Source organism: Balaenoptera borealis (assembly GCF_965194805.1).
Source record: "Balaenoptera borealis genome assembly, chromosome: 2".
NCBI classification, from domain to species: Eukaryota; Metazoa; Chordata; class Mammalia; order Artiodactyla; family Balaenopteridae; genus Balaenoptera; species Balaenoptera borealis.
In genome coordinates this window covers 157,575,533-157,597,282 of record NC_138867.1, presented here as the reverse complement: position 1 = coordinate 157,597,282, position 21,750 = coordinate 157,575,533, and the positions used below count along the sequence as shown (strand labels likewise).

General features: G+C 48.3%; 1 protein-coding gene across 2 annotated transcripts in view; it reads right to left on the bottom strand.

The window, feature by feature from the left end:
* Positions 1 to 21,750, bottom strand: part of ERGIC1 (endoplasmic reticulum-golgi intermediate compartment 1) — a 109,799-nt gene that overhangs the window by 52,471 nt on the left and 35,578 nt on the right. For both annotated transcript variants that reach the window (XR_014241670.1, XM_082381117.1), the window contains exon 2: positions 3,143 to 3,204. Coding sequence is in view for 1 of the 2 variants with exons in the window: in XM_082381117.1 (XP_082237243.1) it covers positions 3,143 to 3,204 (62 nt within the window). In the remaining variant the exon portion in view is untranslated. The remainder of the gene's footprint in view (positions 1 to 3,142; positions 3,205 to 21,750) is intronic.

Genomic DNA, 21,750 nt, shown 5'->3' with positions numbered 1-21,750 from the left:
ATAGCAATAAGCTGGAATCAGAACGCCCATCCTCAGGAGGCTGGTTACATAAACCGTGGGTCGGCCAGATAATGGAAAGAAGCACATGGTGGCCGTTCACACGCTGGAATGAAAGGTGTGCAGGATGTGTCAGTTAAAAAAGGGCAGGGAAGGACGGTGTGGCCAGTACGCTCCTGTCTGTGCTTAAAATGACGACACAGGTATTTCAAAGACTGAATATGTTTTTTAAAAATTCTAGAGGGATACAGACCTGATTGTTAAACATACTCGATAAGCGACAGGACTGCAGAGCCTGCAAAGAAGCGGCCTGAGCTGTTGGCGGTAGGAAGGGGATGGGAAGCCTCGTTGGAATTTTTGTGACCAGGTTCATAAACTAATTGAACGGGTAGATGAACGAGCCCTTTTCCTCTTATGTGCCCCGAGTACCTTTTCCGTGGGGATCAAGGCACAAAGCGTCACAGCTTCTGCGGTCACAGACCCTCACGGGCTGTGGGCTCCAAGAGGAGAGTGATAAGAAGAGGTGCACGGTCCAAGCACTGAGAGTTTGCCACGTACCCCATACTTGACAGGCGTGATCACACTGAACCCCCAGATCAGAAAACTGAGTCTCAGAAAGGTGAAGTGACGTGCTCAGGGTCACCCAGCTGCTAAATGGGAGAATGAACCCAGCTCTGCCAGACCTGAAGCTAGCAGGACATGAATCCTGCTGCCTGTTTCCCTTTGTAGGAATAAAATGTTTTTTACAAAAATTCTCTCCCTGGATTAGCAATTTAAAATGTCCACATCTCCAGGGATGTGGACATCCAGACTCAAGAAGGCATCTGCAGCTTGGACGACCTAAGCTAGAGGCAGAGCCAGCCGGGGTGCGGGGATCCCCAAGGTCATCCCCTGACCTGATAATGGCCTGCCCTGGGAAGCAGCGGTGGACTCCAATATGACTGCCCGGCCCCAGGGCCCTGCTCAGGGGACAGTCCATGGGGAGGGTCCCTCTCCCACACCAAGCACTGGAGAGGCCCACCTCCTGCAAGCTGTGAAACTTCAGACAAGTCACTTCACCTCTCTGAGTCCATTTTCTCATCTGGAAAATGTGGGTAGAGCCTTCCTGCTTGCAAAGTGCTTTTGGTTTGTTTTTATATTTTTTAAAATAAACTTTATTGTGGAATAATAATAGACGCAAAGATAGTACAGAGAGTTCCCATCCGCCCTTCGCCCAGCTTCCCCTTATGTTAACATCTTACATAACCCTGGTATGTTTGTCAAAATGAGGAAATTAACATTGTCCAATACTGTTAACTATGCTACAGACTTATTAGATCACTAATTTCTCCGCTAGTGCCTGTTTTCTGTTCTGGGACCAGACCTGGTATCCCATTTTGCATTTAGTCATCGTGTCTTTAGTCTCGAATCTGTGACAGTTCCTCAGTCTTTTCTTGGTTTTCAAGACCTTGCTACTTTCAAAGAGTCTTGGCCAGGTGTCCTGTAGAGGGTCCCCCAGGCTGGGGCTGTCTGCTGCTTTTCCATGATTACACTGGGTTGTGGTTTTGGGGGAAGACCTCACGGAGGTGAGGTGCCCTTCCCATCAAATCCCATGGCAGGCAGCAGGCATGTGACATCTACGTGACCTCTTCCTCACTGGTTGATGCTAACCTTTGTCACTCGGTGACGGGGCAGGCTCTGGATGTCTCCACCATAGTCACTACTTCCTTTCCATTCTCTCCTCTTTAATAGTGAGTCACTAGCCCACACTCCAGGAGAGGAGAGTTGAGCTGTACCTCTCAGAGGGGCATATATTCATGAATATTATTTGGAATTCCTCTATAAGGAGGGTTCATCCCTTCCCTCCCATTTATTTAGATCAGTATGGACTCCTGGACCTTTTTCTTAATTCTTTGGGTAACAAGCCAATAATGCCATTATTTATTGTGTTACTCAGATTGCCCTGTGTTGGTCTTTGCCCTCTTTAAGGCTGGCTCCTGTGGCCTGCTGACACACGCCCACCCCCCTTTCTTTTCCTCCGGGCACTTTTTTGCTTTCTGGCACAAGGTGTCCCAGGCTTATTTTGTACACTTCCTGCCCCAGCCCTGCAATCAGTCACTTCTCCCAGGAGCCCTGGGTCCTTTTAGTAGAAGACTGGCATTCAGAAACCAAAATCTGAGTGAGAGGATTATTTTTTTAAATGGATAGAAACATCCTTAGGTCAAAAACTCAAATAGTCTAAAAGGTGTGAAGAGAAAAGTCAGTCTCTCTCCAACCCGTGAGCCCCCGTTTCCCCTCCCAAGGACAGCTACTCTTTTTTTTTTTTTAACTTATTTATTTTTGGCTTCGTTGCTGACGTGGGCTTTCTCTAGTTGCGGCGAGCGGGGGCTACTCTTCGTTGCGGTGCACGGGCTTCTCATTGCGGTGGCTTCTCTTGTTGTGGAGCACGGTCTCTAGGCATGTGGGCTTCAGTAGTTGCGGCGCAGGGGCTTAGTTGCTCCGCGGCATGTGGGATCTTCCCAGACCAGGGATCAAACCCGTGTCCCCTCCACTGGCAGGCGGATTCTTAACCACTGCGCCACCAGGGAAGTCCCTGGGGCAGCTACTCTTTTTTTTTTAAATTAATTAATTAATTAGTTTATTTTTGGCTGTGTTGGGCCTTCGTTTCTGTGCGAGGGCTTTCTCTAGTTGCGGCAAGCGGGGCCACTCTTCATCGCGGTGCGCGGGCCTCTCACTATTGTGGCCTCTCTTGTTGCGGAGCACAGACTCCAGACGCGCAGGCTCAGTAGTTGTGGCTCACGGGCCCAGTTGCTCCGCGGCATGTGGGATCTTCCCAGACCAGGGCTCGAACCCGTGTCCCCTGCATTGGCAGGCAGATTTTCAACCACTGCGCCACCAGGGAAGTCCCTGGGGCAGCTACTCTTGATGACTGATTTCTGGTGTCTCCTTTCAGAAACTGGTGATGCTATACCTTCCAGGGTTACAGTGAGGACAGAGAAGAGCTGAGGGACTAGAGGCGGGGCCCAGCAAGACGCCCATCATTTCTTCCCTCCTCCTGTCTCTCTGTCTTCCCTCCCTGGCCCAGCATTTCTGCAGAGGGCGGGCAGGCACAGGTACGGGGGGTGGGGAGAGGGTCGGGAGCAACGGGGAGGAGGGGGCTACTCACTAATGGCCCCGGTGTACGTCGGCTGTGTGAGGTCCTTGGGCACCTTCCTGTAGATGTCAAACCTGCGGAGAGCAAAGGGGACGGGGTGAGGTGGGCGCAAAGGGCAGGTGTCAGGCAGCGGGGGGAATGGTGCTGGCTGGTGTGCCCCGCAGCCGCCATTCTTCCCCGAACCAGCTCCCCCAAGAGGCCTGAAGGACGTCCCCTGCCCCCCATGGGATCCTGGCTCCCACACCTCCCTTGTCGCACTGCCTCACTACTTATCAGCCCCTGAGACAGATGGCCTGGACCCCTCATCTGATTCTGGTTCTTGGTTGGTCTTGCCCCCAGCAGAATGTAAGCTCCATGAGGGCAGGGACCTTGTTAAGTGTTGTCCCCTGCCGCGTCCCCAGACCTTTGCTTGGGCCTGGGGCACAACAGGCCCCTAGTAAGCACTGGGGGAATGAACTGAACCTGAGCGTTGGCTTTGTCTGACGCCGAAGGGAACGGGCAAGCGCAGTCTTTCCTGAGTTCTCTGACGGCGCTGCATTCTTGCCTGGCGTCACCTCTCCGCCCCCTCTTCCCTTTCCTGTCTCTGCCTCCTCCTGTTTCCACTCCCCACTTCCCCAGCTTCTGCAGCCTTCTTCTTGGAGATTCTCCTGAACTCCAAGGCAGGAGGTTAACAGAAAATCCTGCCTGGGGCTGACATCGGCTGGTGACAGCCCTGGCTCCAGCTCACGTGGGTTTTTGCCCAGACACAGAGCAGACGCCTTTCTTTCATATGGATCCCACCAGAGCAGACAGGGGTGGTGGGGTGGTGGTGGAAGAATTGGGGGCTTTGGGGTCAGGCAGACACGGGTGTAATTCTGGCCAGTTGTTTTAAGGGTTAAGGCCCTAGAATCAGACTGCCCTGGGTTCAAATCTTGGCTGGTCTTCTTCCTTGCTGTGTGATGTCAGGCAAACAACGTCACCTCTCTGAGCCTCAGTTTCCTTTTCTGTACTACTACGAGACCCCGCTAGGCCCCTGAGTAAGGGAAAGAAACGTCAGCAGAGGAGCTGACACAGAGCATTCCCAGGCACTTGGCTTCTTCCCCTTCACTTGATGAGCAAGCAGCTCTAAGTCCACAGCCCGTTCCCAGCTCTCTGGTGAAGAGGCTGGCGGCTCCGCCCTCCAGGGGTGATGGGCTGGCGGATGGCTCCTCTTGGGTGATTGGGAAACAAGGCTAGTGCCGTGCTAAACCTGATGCAATGACTTGGAAATCTTGCCTAAGATCTGATACTTGACTCCTGTGCATTCACTCTAATTATACGTGAAAGGTGCTTGGTTCCTCAAGACCTCAGAGGAGAAAACATTCCTATAGGCTGCAGAGCTAAAAGGTATCACTTTCTCTCCCACCTGCTCAGCCACCAGTCTCCTGTGCTTAGGCCCCGAAGGGCGCTAAAAACTGGGGCTGGGAGTGTGGTCAGGAGGGGTGGGGGCCTCATGTGACTCAACTATCCATACCTACTCACCTCCCTTATTCTGAAAATGCTGCCCACTTTACCTGTGGGAGGCATATTAGAGGAGAGAGTATGTACTGGGGAGTTAGCTTGCCTGGGCTCAAATGTGACCCCACCACTGTGTGACCTTGGGAGCGTCACTGAACCTCTCTGTGCCTCAGTTCCTCTGTCTGCAAAATGGGGGCAACAACAGTAACTATCTCACTGCATAGGGATTAGAACCAAATGACTTAGTGCATATAAAGCACTTAGAACCATGCCTGGCACCCAAAAGTACTATATCAGTATTTGCTGTTACTATGATTAATGTTTATTTGGCTGACATTTATGAGCACCTACTATGTGCTAGCCCTCTTTTAGGTACTAGAGACATGGAGATAAAATCAGCCCTCAGCTCTGTGTACCTGTAGTTTAGCAGCAAAGACAAAGAGGGAATCAAAAGGAGAATGCAGTGGTGCCCCACCATGGGGTTTGCTGGAGGTGCCAGATGAACCTGGAAAGGGCACCTGGGGTCATCTTGAAGCTTCCAGAAAGAGCTGATGTCTGAGCAGGAGGATGGGAGAAAGGGTAGGTGCAGGCAGAGACTGGTCCAGGTAGTAAGAATAGCAAAAGCAGAGACGAAGAATAGGACGGAGCCTGGCGTGCTGGAAGGCTAAGTTTACCTGCCTGTGGTGCTAGGATGGGAATGGAGGGAGTGGATGCTGGAGAGGCAAGAGGGGCTTACAAGCCAGCTTCCTGGTCCAGTTAATACCTGGTTACTACCCTGGGCCCACAGCCAGAAACTGGGCCTCATGGTTTAATAAATATATGAGCCACCATTTCAAAACTGGGAGTTTTATGGGAAGTCAAAGGCTGCCCAGGGTAAGGAGCGGGGGGTGGCCTAGAGCAGAGTGTCAGAACCTGACAAGGGTGAGAGAGGGAGAGATGGGAGATGGTTGCATACAGGGGGCTGATCAAATATATAAATACAGTGAGGATAATGGGGGCCGGGTGCCTCACTGTTGGGGAAGGGAGGTATACATAGAGAGAGAAGTAGAATAAACCCCATGGTGTTAGAGTGGAAATGAAGGTATTGCTGTGAATTCACGGTTTTCAGCATACACAAATAGAGAAATATCCATGTGTGTAGACACATCACATATACATTTACTTCCTAGCTCGTTATACAGAGAGGGTGCAGGAACAGTGACAGCCAGATAGCAATGAGCACATTTGGACCTCAAACCTTGGCTTCTAAATATCATTCTTTACTCAAAGGAATCAGCTCCTTGGAGAAATGGCTGATTCCAGGGCTGGGTAGGGAAAATGCAAGATGAACTTGGAGTGTCTTCTTATGTCAGAAAGCAAGAAAGAATGATGGGACATATCAAAAGGACAAGAAGCCAGCTTAAAGGGGCTCCCACTGGCCAAAGAAGGGGCAATGTAAGCATTAAAATCAACAATCACAGTAATAGATTATGACCCGTTAGATAAAATAGGAAGCCAAAAATCTACATAGATATAAATAAAGAAATAAGTAAATCAAGTCTGATGAGGAATGGGGTACTTCCATACCTTCTAAGTACCTCCCCCCCCCAAATCTTTATTAATCATAAAGGGAAAAAGAGTAACTTTACAGAGGAGAAACTTGACAGACATCACCGTAATCAAGTGACCAAAGGGAGTGTCACCAGTAAGGAGACACATCATGTGCCTCCTGATATGAAGTACTGGGGAGAGTACCCCATCACTCCTGTGGGGAACTTGCTCAAGTGTACAACCTCAGAAGAATTATGAGAAAACATCAAACAAATCTAAACTGAGTGTCATGCTACAAAATGACTGGCCAGCATTTGTCAAAAGTATCAAGGACATGAAGGCAAGTAAAGACTAAGGAACTGTCAGAGATTGGAGGAGACTAAAGAAATGTGACCACTAAACCCTGCAGGCTGTCCTGGATCAGAGAAAGGACATCAGTGGGACAACTGATGGGATTTGAATAAGATCTATACATTAGTTAATAGCACTGTAGAATGTTCTTTTCCTGGTTTTGAAAACGGTTTGGTTATATAAGATGTTATATAATGTTATATAACATTTAAGGAAGCCTGGGTAAAGGGCATATGGGAAGTCTTTGTATTATTTTTGCAATTTTTTGGCAAGTCTGCAATTATTTCAAAATGAAAAGTTAAGATTTTTTTTTAATTTAATGAAAATTTTTTTAAAGCTTAAGTGGGAGATTTCATGTAAAAATCCCACCCAGCTTGCTTTCTTTGTGTATGCTTGGTCCCTATAGGCATCAGAATTTGAGATGCTGGCTTAACAAATGTTGGCCAGGTGTGCTGGGTGTCAGGCAGAGTATGTCTTTGTCAGGGGAGGGAGGGGAGATGAAGGCTGAGCGAACGAAGGTCTAAGAGAGGAGGCGAGACTTGGACAAAACTACAGGAGGCAATGGCAATCAAAGAAGGTAGGTGCTCCGGAAAGAGTGAATGACGCAAACCAAAATCACTGCCATCCCATGTGGGGTGTGTTCCCACGTATACTTGTATTTAATTCTCACAGTAACTCTGGCAGATACTGATATCCCATTTTTCCAGGAAGAAGACTAAGGCTCAGCCATAAGCAACTTGCTCAAAGTCAGCAAGTCAATTTAGCAGAGCTGGGATTCAACCCCAAGTCTGGGTCCATAGGCCATTGTCCTTCCACTGCCCTGTACTTATGGGAATCAGTTTAGAGCTCATTGATTGGTAAACTAAAGTCTCAAGGTTTTGCTTATTTGCTTTTCTGAAGATGCTGCCCCAGAGAAGATGGGGCTCTCTTGGAAAACAGGGACCAGCACAAAACACATTAATTAATTCAACAGGTATTTACTAAGTACCTACTAGCAGTGCTCTAGATGGTGGGAAAATGAAAGTGGTCAAGGTAGACATGGCCCCTGCCCTCATGAAACTGCCGGTCTAGCAATGCTGTTGGCTCCTTGAGAAGGGCCACCTAAACAGAATGTTCTCTGATAATGATTCCATTCCCATGCCGCAAATCCAAGCTGGGGAGTGGTGGTAGGGTAAAGGGATAGCTGAAAAGGACCCTGGGTTCAGAGCTGACCACAAGCCAAGTGAGTCAGCAGTGAATGTCACTAAGAAAATGGGCCACCGGGAGGCTGGTGAGAACCCAGGCATGTGACAGATCAGGAAGTCAGCCGTCGTCTCTGGCTCACATTAGTCAGTCCCTCACTGCGGTGATGTGGTGATGCGATTAGATGTGGCCACCCACTGTTAAGAGAATGTAGAGGAAAGGGTAAGGAGAAAGGGGGAGAGGGGAAAGGACGCTTAGTGTACATCTAGTGTGTGCTGGACTCATGCTAGGCCCTGGACCGACATGTTCTCATCTAATTCTCTCAGCCAACTTGTGAGTTGGGGATTGTTATCCCATTTTACAGATGAGGCTCAGAGGCTGCTGACTTGGCTAAGCTCTCACACCTATGAAGTGTCACAGCAGGGATCTGAATCCAGGCCTAATTTACGTTCTTGTTGCTTTTCCCAACGATGTGGGGATAAACCAGGACCATGTGGGTGGAAAATACTTCTTAGGAAGAAAGATTAAAGAATTGGAATTGCTTGGCCTTAAATAGAGAAAGCTAAAGGATAGATTCTTTATGTTTGTCCAAAAATGCTCTTTCCCTGTCCTCCCCCTAGACTGTGAGTTTCTCACGGGAAGAACCTGGGCCTCCTTGCTGCCCAGCCCTGCCCGATCCAGGCCCTTGGGGAACTGATCTGAACGAATGGGTCAATGGATGAATCTATACAAAGATAAGGTCCACTGGCTGGCCCCATAAACAAGATTAAGATGAAATGGATGGTGGGGAAGCTGAGTGATGGGTCCTCAGTGGTTCCTTGTACTGTATTTAGACATGTTCACTTACAACAAATGCAAAATGGGCTTAAATGAAAGCAAGAAAACAATCAACTGGACTTAAGAAAGACTGAGCTAGATGCCAGAAGAATGGGAGCAGTGCCCAGAGCCAGGTGGACCATAGGTTTGTCACCTGTTGGAACAGGACCCAAATGCGGAGACCCCAGGGGACCTCCTGCCTTCACCACGCTCTGCTGTTGGGTCTAGAAGGTGTTCTGAGATCACTGTGTCCAACCCATTCATTTTACAGAAGAGAAAACAGAAGCCCCAAGAAGAACTGACTCACCCAATTCAAGGTATAATTAAACTCAGAGTATTTAAAACAAAAACAAGCCAATAAAAAGCTTGTGAAATCCTTGTTATCTCATGCTCTTGAAATGTCACATGCTACTGACTTTCAACCAGGTGCAATCTGGGCCCCCCAGGGGACATTTGGCGATGTCTGGAGATATTTTTGGTTGTCACCCCGGGGAGTGGGTGGTATCCAGCAGGTAGAAAGCCAGGGAAGCTAATGCATCTTACAATCCTACAAGGCACAGCCCCCTACAACAAAGGATACCAGCCCCAAATGTCCATAGCACTAAAGTTGAGAAACCCTGTTGTAGGCAGAGAAAACCTTCCCATGCGGGAAGCTCATTTTCCCACTGAGCCTATGTTCTCTCCACAGAGACGCCTCCAGTTGCCTCTGCTCCGTCTGGGTGAAGTCATGGCCATGGCCTTGATCGCCCCTGAGGTCTTTCCCTGTCCTTTTCTGCTCTGTGCCTGAGAAGGCACACTTGGAGAGAACTGGGCAAAGGAACCCCCAGGGGAAAAATAAAGTCCACCTGAATTTGTGACTTCTTATAAAGGTGCAGTAAGTACAAGGGTCACTATTTGAATCAAAAAGGCGCTCAATCCGTGCCTCTAACTTCATTATAACTTAGGATCAAACAAATTCCTTAGGATAAAATAGACGTCAACATCGGAACTAGAAGTCGATGAGAATATAGGATTTACTTAACAGAAATTCACTGTACAGGCCACATCTAGCCTACAGAGCGAGGGACAGCTGCATAACCTCACCCAAGATAAACACGTATAAGTCTTCTCCTGCTCCCAAGCAAGGAAACTGCCGCTGGAAATCTCTGACTAATGGATTTCTTCTGTAATTTCTTTTCATAGCAGAATGCCTCAGCTCTTGCTATTTTAACTTTTGCTGCTTGGGACCTCACTTCTCCCCTGCTCCTGAAGACAAATCTCAGGTCGCCCTGTGGTTCGCCATGTGTGGGCGGCTACCAGGAAGGCGCTCGTGATGTCACTGTTTCCACAGCCTAATGAAGTTAGACGCCATTTAGGAGCAAGTCATTGGAAGTGGTGGGTCACTCATCCCAAAAATAGGCAGTGAGGCTTTAGTTGGTTCTTTGGTCTGCTCACCCCTGCCCACCAGCCTGTCAGAGCCCTCGGTGTCAAGCCCAGGGAGCTGGGTGAAAAATGTGCTTGTTGGTTCACTTACTCATCTCTTCCACCTTACTGAGAACCGCTGGTGTGTGTGTGCACATGCACGTGTGTTGAAGGGCACACAGAGGTAAACAAATGGACGCACCAGAGCCTAATGCGGCTGGGAGAGAACCGTGCAAACACCAGTTCTAATCAGCCCCAGAATCACTCTCACCGCCCCCGAATCCTGTCCTTGACATTCAAACTACTACTGTGAGCTCACACACCACTCCTCCCTCTGTCAGAAGGATGCGGAAAACATCTGTCTGTTTCCAGCCCAGATGGAGGAGCTTAGAAGGGGGGAATAATAACAATAGCAATCACAGCTACACTGCTGCTGTCCCCATTGTGAGGGATCACGGTGCACCCAGCCTTGGACTTGGACTGTCCATTCATTAGCTCACATCCTTTGTACAGCCCTGTTCAGTGGATACCAGCATTCTCCCCATCTCACTTGCCCAAGATTCCGGGCCAGGATTCGAACTGCTGCAGTCTGGCCTCAGGACCTCTGCTCTGTCCACTGTACCCCACGCCTGCCTGGGACAGGGAGACAGGCTGGGAGCGGGAGGGGTAGACGCCTGTATCTGCGGGAGGGCTGGGTGATCATGCCCTGTGTAGACAGTACTAACACGCACACAGTTCTCTCTCTCCAGCCCATCCCCTGTGGCTCTCTCCCTGAATCTCGGTGCCCTTGTGAAGGTCACTCGTCTACAGGCTGACCTCCCAGCTTCAATCGCCTCCACCTGTGACCTCTCCTGTCTCAGAATACCCTCTCTGACCACAAAGCCCTGGTCAAAGGGAAAGAGGAGTAAATTTGACTGCTGAGCTTCCAGAAGGCCCCTCTCAAGGCAGCCTTCCCCACCTTCCTGGGCGCTGTGGACGTATACATTCCTGGCACAGCTCCGAGATGGCTGCAGGGTCTTCCACTCTTGCTGGGCTGGGACAGTCAGATTTGTTCTTGAATCCACTGTGGGTCGTGCGGGGCTTGGCCCATTAACGGTATTCAGTAAATTCCAGGTGAAAATATAAAATGACGTAGGCACAGGGCTATTACTCACCGCTGCACCAGCTGTAACAGCAAACAACTGGAGGCCATCCAAACGTCCATCCAGGGGGACCAGTTAATAAACTACAGACCATCCATAAACTGGAGGATGATAAAGGGGAATGAGGAAGGTCTCTATAGAGTAAGAGAAAAAAGCAAACTGTGGAACACTGTGTTCTGTTCAATTTTGTGTGTGTGTGTTTGGGGTGGGGAGCAGCTGGAGGTAGTGATAAAAATAAATCTCCATCCTTGTTTATATCTTTAAAAAGAAACAGTAGAAGGTGTAACCAAAAGCTAACACAAATGGTTACTTCTATTATTCTTAGGAGATGCATAAGAATATTAAATATTTAGGGATAAATTTGACAAAAGAAGTGCAAGACCCATATACTGAATACAATAAAACATTGCTGAGGGAAATTAAAGAAGACCTAAGTAAACAGAGAAATACACTGTGTTAATGGGTCAGAAGACTCAATATTGTTAAGATGGCATTGATCTGTAGATTCAACTCAATTCCAATCAAAACTCCAGCAGGCGTTTTTGTAGGATTTGGCAAGCTGATTCTAAGATTCATGTGAAAATGCACAGGACTTAGAAGAAGCAAAACAACTTTGAAAAAGAACAAAGTTGGATCTGACTTCAAGACTTACTATAAACCTTATAGAAGAAAACATAGGAGAAAATCTTAGTGCTCTTAGGTTAGGCAAAGACTTTAGATAAGACACCAAAAGCATGATCCATAAAAGAAAAATATCATAAATAAGGCCTCATCAAGATGAAAAGCTTCCATTCTTCAAAAGGCATTGTTAAAAGAATGAAAAGACAAGCCACATACTAGGAAAAATATATGTGAATCACATGTCCGTTAAAGGATTTATATTCAATACAAAGAACTCAAAACTCAGGAATAAGAAAACAAACGACCCATTAAAAAATGGGCAAAAGATCTGAACAGGCATTTTGCCAAAGATTCACTGATGGTGAATAACCACATGAAATGCTAATATCAGAGTCATTGGGGAAATGCAAATTAAAACCACAGAGATACTATTAGAGTGGCTGAAATTATAAAGACTGGTCACACCAAGCGTTGGTGAGGATATGGAGTAACTGGAACCCTCAGACATTGCTGGTGGAATGTAAAGTAGTATAACCACTATGGAATAGAGTTTGGCGGTTTCTGAAAATGTTAAATATACGCTTACCATATGATCCAGCCATTTCATGCCTAGGCATTTACCCAAGAGAAATGAAAGTATTTTCCCATACAAAGACATGTATATGAATATTCATGGAAGCTTAGTTTGTAATAGTCACAAACTGGAAACAATCCAAATATCCATCAACAGGCAAATGGACAGATGGCATATCCACAAAACAGAATATTACTCAGCAGTAAAAAGGAACGAAGTATCGACAGGAGCAAGATGGATGATTGTCAAAATAATTATGCTGAATGCAAGCCAATACGGTATGATTCCATCTATATAAAATTCTAGAAAGTATAAACTAATCTAGAGTGACAGCAGATCATTGGTTGCCCAGGGAGGGAAGAAGGGAGAGACTTGAGGAGACTCAGGGGGTTGATGAACACGTTCATGATCTGGTGATGGTGGTTTCATGGGTGTACACATGTGTCAGATTTCTCAAACTGTACACTTTAAGTATGTGAAGTTTATTGTATGTCAATTATACCTCACTAAAACTGTTGGAAAAAAACTTTTTCATGATAGCCACAAATGAAACACATCAAATACATTAAGCAATCTATGAGCTCATAATGATACTTCATAAAACAAAACCAAACAAAAGCCTCTCTGGATACCTTTGAAGATGCTAAGCCATTATTCTGAAAACTGGTAAATAAAGAGAAAGCATTTATTCTGATTTTTTTTGGTATACACAATGTATATCTAGGTAACCAAACAGCTGATGAGGACAAAGTCCTACTTTACAGAATAATTTCAAAGAAAAATGTGGAAGGACTAATAGAATTAGGAAAATCATCATTGTGCATTCTCTGATGAAATACTGGATTTAGGCATGTGTCAGCAAGGATGGGAGATTTCATAACAGATGCATCAGGCTGCTGCCACCTGAACCCACTGACCGATCTTAGCATCTCAAAGGGAAGACAGCCAGTTATTCTGCACCCCTCTCAGTGTGATGCAGTAGGAAGTACACAGCACACTTCTTAATGACTGGCCTAGAATAACCTCACATTTCACCTTCCATTTGATCCTTATCCCACAGCAGCTTGATGCCAGGCCCCCCTCACCCACTCTTTCTTCGTGCTATAGCTAAGATCACCCAAGAGTCCCTAAGGGTCTGATGCCATTGGCTCTCCTCAGTACTGCCTCTGCACCAATCCTGCTGACTGTCCCTTCCTTCTTGGATCTCTCTCTTCTCTTGGCTGCCTGAAGTACCATGGCATCCTCGCTCTTCAGCATCTTCTGTGTCTGTTCCTTTTCCTCCTCCTGCCCCTGATATCTTGGTATACCCCCAAGGGTCTGTGTTCAGGCCCCTTCTCTTTTAACTCCCACCCCCAACTTATCTATGCCTTAATTTACTGTGCCGAGTTCCAGAGAGACAGGAGAAAGCCAACAAGACAGAATTAGTCCCTGTCCTCATGGCGCTCACACAGTTATGCCCAAGGACCATCCTCATTCCCAAAGGCGTCATGCCTGCCCTTCACACTTGACAGGTCCAGAACAAAACTCAGCAGCACCTCACACAAAACCTGTTCCCAAAACAATGAGGTAGGAGGCGCCACAGGGATCATGGGATCCAAATGTGCACATCTGCAGATAGTTAACGTGGAACACGGCAAGGGCAGCAACATCTTGTGTTAGAGATAAGGATCTCTGATTCTTTCCAAGTCACAGCCTGTGTCCTCCTGGGGTTCCCAAATGTCTGAGAAGTGGTGAGATGTGCTGTTCTTGGCCACCATGATGAGCAGGAAAGTAAAATAGCTGATCAGGAAGATAACTATCCAGGCAATTCTCAGAAAGTGCTTTAGATGGTCTATCGGTAAAAAGATGGAGGCCTCACTGGACTGGACAACGCCCTTACCTGTTACCTGGACCCAGGCTCATGGGGGAGAACGAAGCTCACACACGGCAGGGAGCGGGTACTAGTATTTACAGTTAGTTGCATTAGCTCTAAATTCTTATGCAATCTGTTCCTTGAACCGTCAAGCAAGCATGCTCTCACCTCAGGCCCTTTGCCCTTGCGTTCTCTGTATCTGGAATGTTTTCCCCTCAGATCTCTTCCTGTCTTGCTCTTTCACTTCTTTTAGGTCTATATTCAAATGTCACCTCCTCAAAGACCTGTCCTGGCTACCAGCTAAAACACACCACTCTCCATCTCCTTACTCTGCTGCCTTTTTCTTCACAGCACTTGCGATCACTACCTTGTGTTATGTGTGTTTGTTCACTGTTCCACTCCATCACTAGAATATAAGTTACAGGAGAGCAGGGGCCTGCCTGCCTTTGAGTTCCACTATATGCCCAGAGCCTAGAGAAGCGCCTGGCACACAGTAGGTCTACAGAAATACTTTGGAATGGAGGAAGGAGGCAGTGTTTCTCGAAGTCCGGTCCATGAACCACTGCCTCAGAATCCACCAGTCAGCTGGTTAAATGTGCAGATTCCAGGGCTCCGCTGCAGAATGAACTAAACCAGCATGGGGGTGGGGAGGGCAAGAATTTGCGTTGCCAAAAAAGTGCAGTTCAGGAGATGTCAAGGCATACAAAGACTGCTAAGGTATAAGTCAAGTGTTTATTTCCAACTTCAAATTTATTTCCTAAGACTTTCTGCGTGCACCCACCTGAGTTACTACAGGTCAACAGAGGGACAGGCAAGGGGACTGATATTTCCCGGGCTCCTACCCTATGGGCCAAGCACTACTTAAGACCCTTGACCTACTTTATCCCACTGAATCCCTTCCCCCTCACCCATGAGGTACCATCAACAAATGTAGAAACCGAGACTCAGAGAGGCTGAGCCACTTGCCTAAGCTCACACAGCCAGCAAGAGGCAGGGTCAGGATTGGAACCCAGGTCAGCCTCACCCAGAGGCTGCGCACTGACTCTCTGCGGCCTCTCCAAAGCTCCATACCAGCCCCTGGGGCCCTTGGCTGTCTGTGCTGACCTCCCTTGCCCGTGCACAACCTGGCACCGACAGCAGGCTGGGGGTGCTTGTTGAGCGAGGGAAGGAGGAAGGGTCCCATGGAGCTACGGAACTGTGGTGTGGTGCCACTGAGGCCCCAGCAGAGCACAGCTGAACGGGGGTCCCCTCACCCCTACTGGCCTCCCCCACCCTGCAACAGCCCGATGAGCTCACGCTCCCCCAGAAACAGGAAAGGCCTGGTGTTGGAGCCCGAGGCCGTCAGGCTGCCAGGGCTTGGCTGGGAGTCAGGCTTCCCACTCAGTCAAGGCCACAGGGAGGGAGGGTTGGGGTGGGGGGACAACCAGGGCCCCCAACGTGTTTCCAAATCACTGGAAACAGGACGCAGCCGCTGGCCTCACACCGGGACACAACAACATCCCGAGCTCAGACGCTATAAATGGAAATGTATTCTTAGAGGGGCAGGACCTGAGCGGGGTTTTTCAGAAGTGACCCATCATTGGATAAAAATACAGACGGCATTTAAATGTTCAGCGGCAGGAGCTATTCCGGGGATTAGATTCTCATGCCCCTGGCTCCCCGCCAGGGCACGGCCTTCAGCAGAGATTTAAAAGGAAGAAACGATTGGTGCCGGTGTTTTAAGTTTAGGAGGAGAGAACTGGGGGAAAAGACAGCTGTGCCGAGATACCTGTGGAAGGGGCTCCCTTCAATGGACCCCAAATGTCCTTTGACCTCCACCTGCCCACAGGATTCAGTTTTACTCTGTGCCATGAGACCACCTTTTGGATTACATCTCAGCTACTTCAAAAAGTGAAGGCTGAGTTCTGGCTAGGCCTGGGGTTAGAAGCCTAGGACAGGATTAAGATTTTAAGAGATGTGCAGGTAAGGGAAGTATAATAGAGAAAAAGCTGGAGGTGGCCCTGGTGTTACGAGGAGGGGAAGGACAGAATTTACTGAGCACCTCCCAGGAGCCAGCCTCTTGACTCACGTCATCTCATCAAATTCTCAAATCCATTCGAGACACCAAAATAAGGTTCACCCCTATTTTTAAAGGAAAAGGAACTGGGGCTCAGAAAAGACTGTGTAGAGGGGGTGAGACCCTGAGTGCAGGAAGACAAGCAGAAATGAGGCTGGGGAAAAGGGGTGGAAGGGCGTCCCATGTAGAGCGACAACTCTGGCCAAGTTTCATGGCTCCGGAAGCCCAAGGTCACTCAGTCAGCAAGTGGCAAAGCTGAGGTCTGCGTCCTCATCTGTCTGGACATGAAATTACTGTGCCGTCCTAGGGAGCAGCTGTGTGCCTTAGGAAACAAGGTGGTTCACAAGTTAAAAGGTGAGATGTTCAGACAGTCCCATGCAAAAAGGCACGAGGAAAGGAATCAAAGGGTTCTCCTTGTTGGCCTGGGGGAGAGTTCAGTTGGTGACCGTTTTCCTTTGGGCACATCTTGGTACTTTTCAGTTGTTCTATAATAAACAGGTTATAAACGGGAAAATAAAGACAGCTAGGGTCTTAGGAGACCTGTCGTGGGCTCCCCAGCCCCTGTCTCTCTATTATCTGCCTCTTCACCCCATGACCCCAACATTTTGTTCCAGAAAGGCCTGTTCTGTGCCAGCTCTGTGCCTTGGCATGCACTGTGCCCTCTGTCTGCAGCGCCCCTGTCTCTCCTTCTCTGCCAGCTCATTCATTCTCCCTGTCATCACTGAGTGCTCACTATGGACCACGCACTGTTCTAGGCGCTAGGCATACAGCACTGGTCAGACACAAAGCTCTCTGCCTTCACCTAGCTTACACCACAGTGGGGGAGACAAACAATAAATGAACTAATATATGTCAGTGCTATGCAGAAATATAAACCAGGCTAAGGAGATAGAATGTAATGTGGGTGCTGCTTTAGATGGGGTGTGAGGGGTGTCAGAGAAGGTTCATCTGACCAGGTGACATGCAAAACACATATCTCATTTAAGTGAGACAGCAGCCACCTCGATGTCCAGGGAAGAGAGTTCCAGGTTGAAGGGATGGTAAGTGCAAAGGCCCTGAGGCAAGGAGCATATTTGGCAGGTTCCTCCAACAGCAAGGAGGCTGATACAGCTGCACTGGGAGGTGAGGTCAGAAGTCCCAGGTAGTTCTTTAAAACTTAGCTCACACACCCCTTCCTCTGTGACGCTACCTCCAGTCAGCATGAGGCTGGCTGAGGCACCCTATTCCGGGCTGCCATGGCCCCTGAGCTTCCCTCTGTCATCATTTGACACATGGTGTACTGTCATTATATATGTGTTGCACATTATATATGTACAATCATGAATGAACAGCACAGCCCACTCTGTCTCACTAATACTATTGGTATCTACCAATAGATAGATGAATGGATAAAGAAGATGTGGTATGTATATATATATATATATATATATATATATTTTCACACATACATATACACAACGGAATACTACTCAGCCATAAAGAATGAAATTCTGCCATTTGCAAGAAGATGGATGGACTTGAAAGGTGTTACGCTAAGTGATATAAGTCAGACAGAGAAAGACAAATACTGTATGTTATCACTTAAACGTGGAGTCTGAAAAATACAACAAACTAGTGAATATAAAAACCAAACCAAACCAAACCTGTGTTACTTTATCATTTGTTTTCCTTCTATCTGTCCTTTATATCATAGCATTATAGTCATTAAAAAAAGAGAACTACTACTGGTGTCTTCCCCTCAAAGTTGTGAACTCTTCAAGGGCAGGAACTGGTCTTATACAGTGTGGGGTCCCCATTACCCGGCACTTAAGTGGGGAGCATCATTTTTAAGCAACCAGAGATCCGCTGAGTCACAGAAGACTGGTGGTCCTTCCGGGCCAAGAGCTCACCTGAGATGTGCAGGTGAGTCCCCTCAGGGAGCTCCAGCAATGAGACATCACGGATGAGACCTATGTGAGGCAGGGAGTGAGTGACTGAGAGCGGGAGGGAAGGGGGCCTCCTCCCTACCTCCCCATTTCCTCCATCTGCCTCAACCTGTGCTTTCCTCACCAGCACATGGCTTACCGGAGCCCTCGCTTTCAGGAGAGCCCACATGGGGAGATAAAGACTTAAAACCACTTCACAAGGGGGTGATTATTCACAGATAGAAAACACCCCTCCCTTTGAAAATGGTTCCAGGAAACAGCAAGCATCCCAAATGCATCAACGGGCCCAGACACTGATCCCCTAGCTGCTCACATCACCAAATGAGAGGCAACCAGGCATTGTGTGTCTCTGAAGGAAGTACATGCTCCCCAGTAGAAAATACCCGCTGAGGCTAGGCAGGTACTGAGATGAGAGAAGTGGGTCGGTGGGGCCTGCAGCAATCGGAGGGTCCACAGCTCATCTAAAGAGGGTAGAAAGCCCCCCAGCTTGGCCCATGGCTGGAACAAGGAGCCCTGGTGCGGCCAGATCAGGGAAAACCAGAAATCTGGGGCTTACGTGAAATTACCAATTTAAAAATGATGGCAACCAGTTTTTTTGGTTTGTTTTGGGTTTTTTGTTTGTTTTTATTTTTTAAATAAAACAATATGCACATCAAAGAAAACACTTCTGTGGCTCATATTTGGCCTGAAGACTATCAGTTTGTGAACTTGGCCTTAAATCTTGAAGTATTTTTGCATCAGAATAGATGGTAGGACTGAAAAAACAGGAGAGGGCAAGAAGACCTAAGCACTGTAAAACTAGAAGGGAACTTAGAGATCATGGAGTTCCTGTGTGGTCAAGAAGGTTTGTCTCAGGGATCAATTCTAGTGGCTGCCCAGCTGCTAAGGCTGGGACTAGACTCAGTGTGTGCGTGCTGGGATGGATTAGCAACGTCTGCCGAGGACATGGGACTGGGGGCACCAGTGACGCTCTTCCTGGGTAGTCAGCAAGGCTGATTTAGTCCAGACCCATTTTAAAGGCAGAAAAACTGAGGCTCAGGAAGCAACACTGAATTGCCTAATGTCATAAGTGAGAACTACCTGTGAGTCGCACCTGGGGCTCTTCCCATGACACCCAGGTGCCCCTAAATCATCCAAAGACTTATCTTAGAGAGAAGTCATCTCTGAACCAATAATGCAAGCCAATAAGAAAATCTGACTTTAACAGTGATTCATTTTATCCACAGCTCTGTAGGGACAGAACCTTTTCTAAACAGCAAGGGGTCTGAGTCTTGACAAAGCCATCTGAGGATACTACCCACAGCACGCACACTGTCCCAACTGAGGGCCTTGAGCTGGCTGAGGGGCCTGGCACCAGAGGGAGCCTGGGTGCACCTGAGCGCCGAGGCCTGCCTTGAGCTTGGCCCTCCTCCCTCCCACTCAGTGTGAGTCAGGGCTCTCGACTTCAGTGTGCTGGCTGCAAAATTTTCAGTTTTACTTGGCTCCTGAGCAAAACGTACTTTTCCAAAGGACATCGATTCAACTGAGCTTGAGTTTTGCAATGCCCTGGCAGTGGCAAGGCCAGCCTCCCCGAGCACACGCTGTCCCAGGCAATGAAGACCAAAGAATGTGGTTATCACCTCCCTCACCCCCTCCTTCCTCCTCCCCAGGTGGGACACGTCATTATCACCCAAAGTCCATAGTTTACAACAAGGTTCACTCTCGGTGTTGTACAGTCTCCGGTTTTTAACAAATGGAAAATGACACGCATTCACCATTATAGTATCATACAGAGTAGTTTCACTGCCCTAAAAATCCTCTTGTTCTGCCTATTCATCCCTCCCCCACCTCCTACCACCCCAGGCAACCACTGTTCTTTTTATTGTCTCTACAGTTATGCCTTTTCCAGAATGTCATATAGTTGGAATTATATAGTATGTAGACTTTTCAGCTTGGCTTCTTTCTCTCAGTAATACGCATTTAAGTATACCCCATCTACGGCCTTTCATGGCTTGGTAGCTCATTTCTTTCTAGTACTGAGTAATATTCCAGTGTCTGGATGAACAACAGTGTACCCGGTTTTTCAATCCCTGAGGCGTGGATCTGCAAAGCCAGGGGCTCTACTGCTTCATGTATTAGCTGTGTGCCTTTGGACAAAATTTTCCCTGAACCTCCAGTGTTTTTCACCTGTAAAATGGGAATAAAAGTACTGACGACTTCACGGGAGTGCGGGTTATATGTGGAAGAGCATGGAAGTCACGGATGACAGGTCACAGCAGGGAGCAAGCACACGACAGATGTCAGCTGCAATTATCATCACTGCCAATTATCACCACGATGGTGTGGCTGTCACTGCCATTCGTGGGCTTAATCCTGCCTCCTCTCTGCAGAGCAGTACGAGGGGGAAGTGGAGACAACCCTGGATTTGGACTCACACAGGTTGGCGTTCTAATGCTGATCCTGCTTAGGCAACTAGCTAGACCTCTCTGAACCTCTGCTGATTACATCCCCCTTCTAGTGGGATTTTGAGAAACAAATGGGATCACTAACTGGAATGCAGAAAGAGCCCTTAGCACCCAATAAGCAACCACAAAAGGTTAGTTCAAAGCTATTTGGGAGAGGTCCTTGGCATTTCCTGTGAACAGCCCCATTGAGTGCATGATGCAGAGAAGGTAAACAGTGGGTGTATTAGAGAATGGAGATGAAGGCCTGCTGGTTAGTACCAGGGCCAGGAGGAGTGTCTTCAAAGCAGAGCGAGTATGGAGAGAGGCAAGTGCTGTCCTGCCCAGCCAGGACCCAGCGGACGTCAGCAAGGAATGGGGGCAGTAACACCTCTGCAGCCTAGCTGGCTGGCAGTCTTCTTGGTGTCAAATGACAGCAGAGAGCTGAAATTCAGAGGCAGTGGCCAAGGCCAGTCAGCATTGTTCCTGCGGCTTCCGAGGGGCAGAACTAAGGACACAGCGGAAAGTTATGGGGCAGCATCCATCAAATAGCTCACGTGTGCCCACCAGCGAGTTCCATGCAACTGCTGGGCCTGAACCAGGACTCCTGTGCTCTCCCGTGAAATGACGTTGGCCTCTTGTCTACGGAGGGCCCACCCACCTGGAAACCCATCGCCCCCACCTGTACCCAGAATGGTCTGTGATGCGGCACACCTGACCGTGCAGTGTCAGCAACCCTGGGAGGGAGGAAGTGTCACAATCCCCACATTCCAGATGAGGAAGATAAAGGTGGCACTGCCAGGGAGCACTGGAGCTGCGACTCAGACCCTTGGCTTTCAGATTCCCCACAGCCCGGAGGCAAGCCTGGCGTCTGCAGAAACCACCTCATGAATGGTTTCCCAGCTCTGCTTCTGCCCATTCATTCCTTCACTCAGCATCGATTCCGCAAATATCACTAGCATCTGCTCTGTTCTAGATGCTGAGCTAGGCTCTTGAGATACAAGGCGAACCAAACAAAGGCAGTCGCTGCCTGCCTGGAGCCAGAGTCAAACAAAGCTCTGTAACAAATGTGTCGTTATAGAAGGAGATGAGTGCCAGAAAGGGAAGGCCATGGGCCTCCCTGCTCTATTGGAATTGAGGCTGGAGGGTGTATGGTCACACAGAATCTGGAGCCGGCCTTTCTGGGTGTGAGGCCACATTCATCACTCGCTAGCTGTGGCCTTGGGAATTTACTCCATCTCCCTGTGCCTCAGTTTCCCAGTCTGTCAAACAGT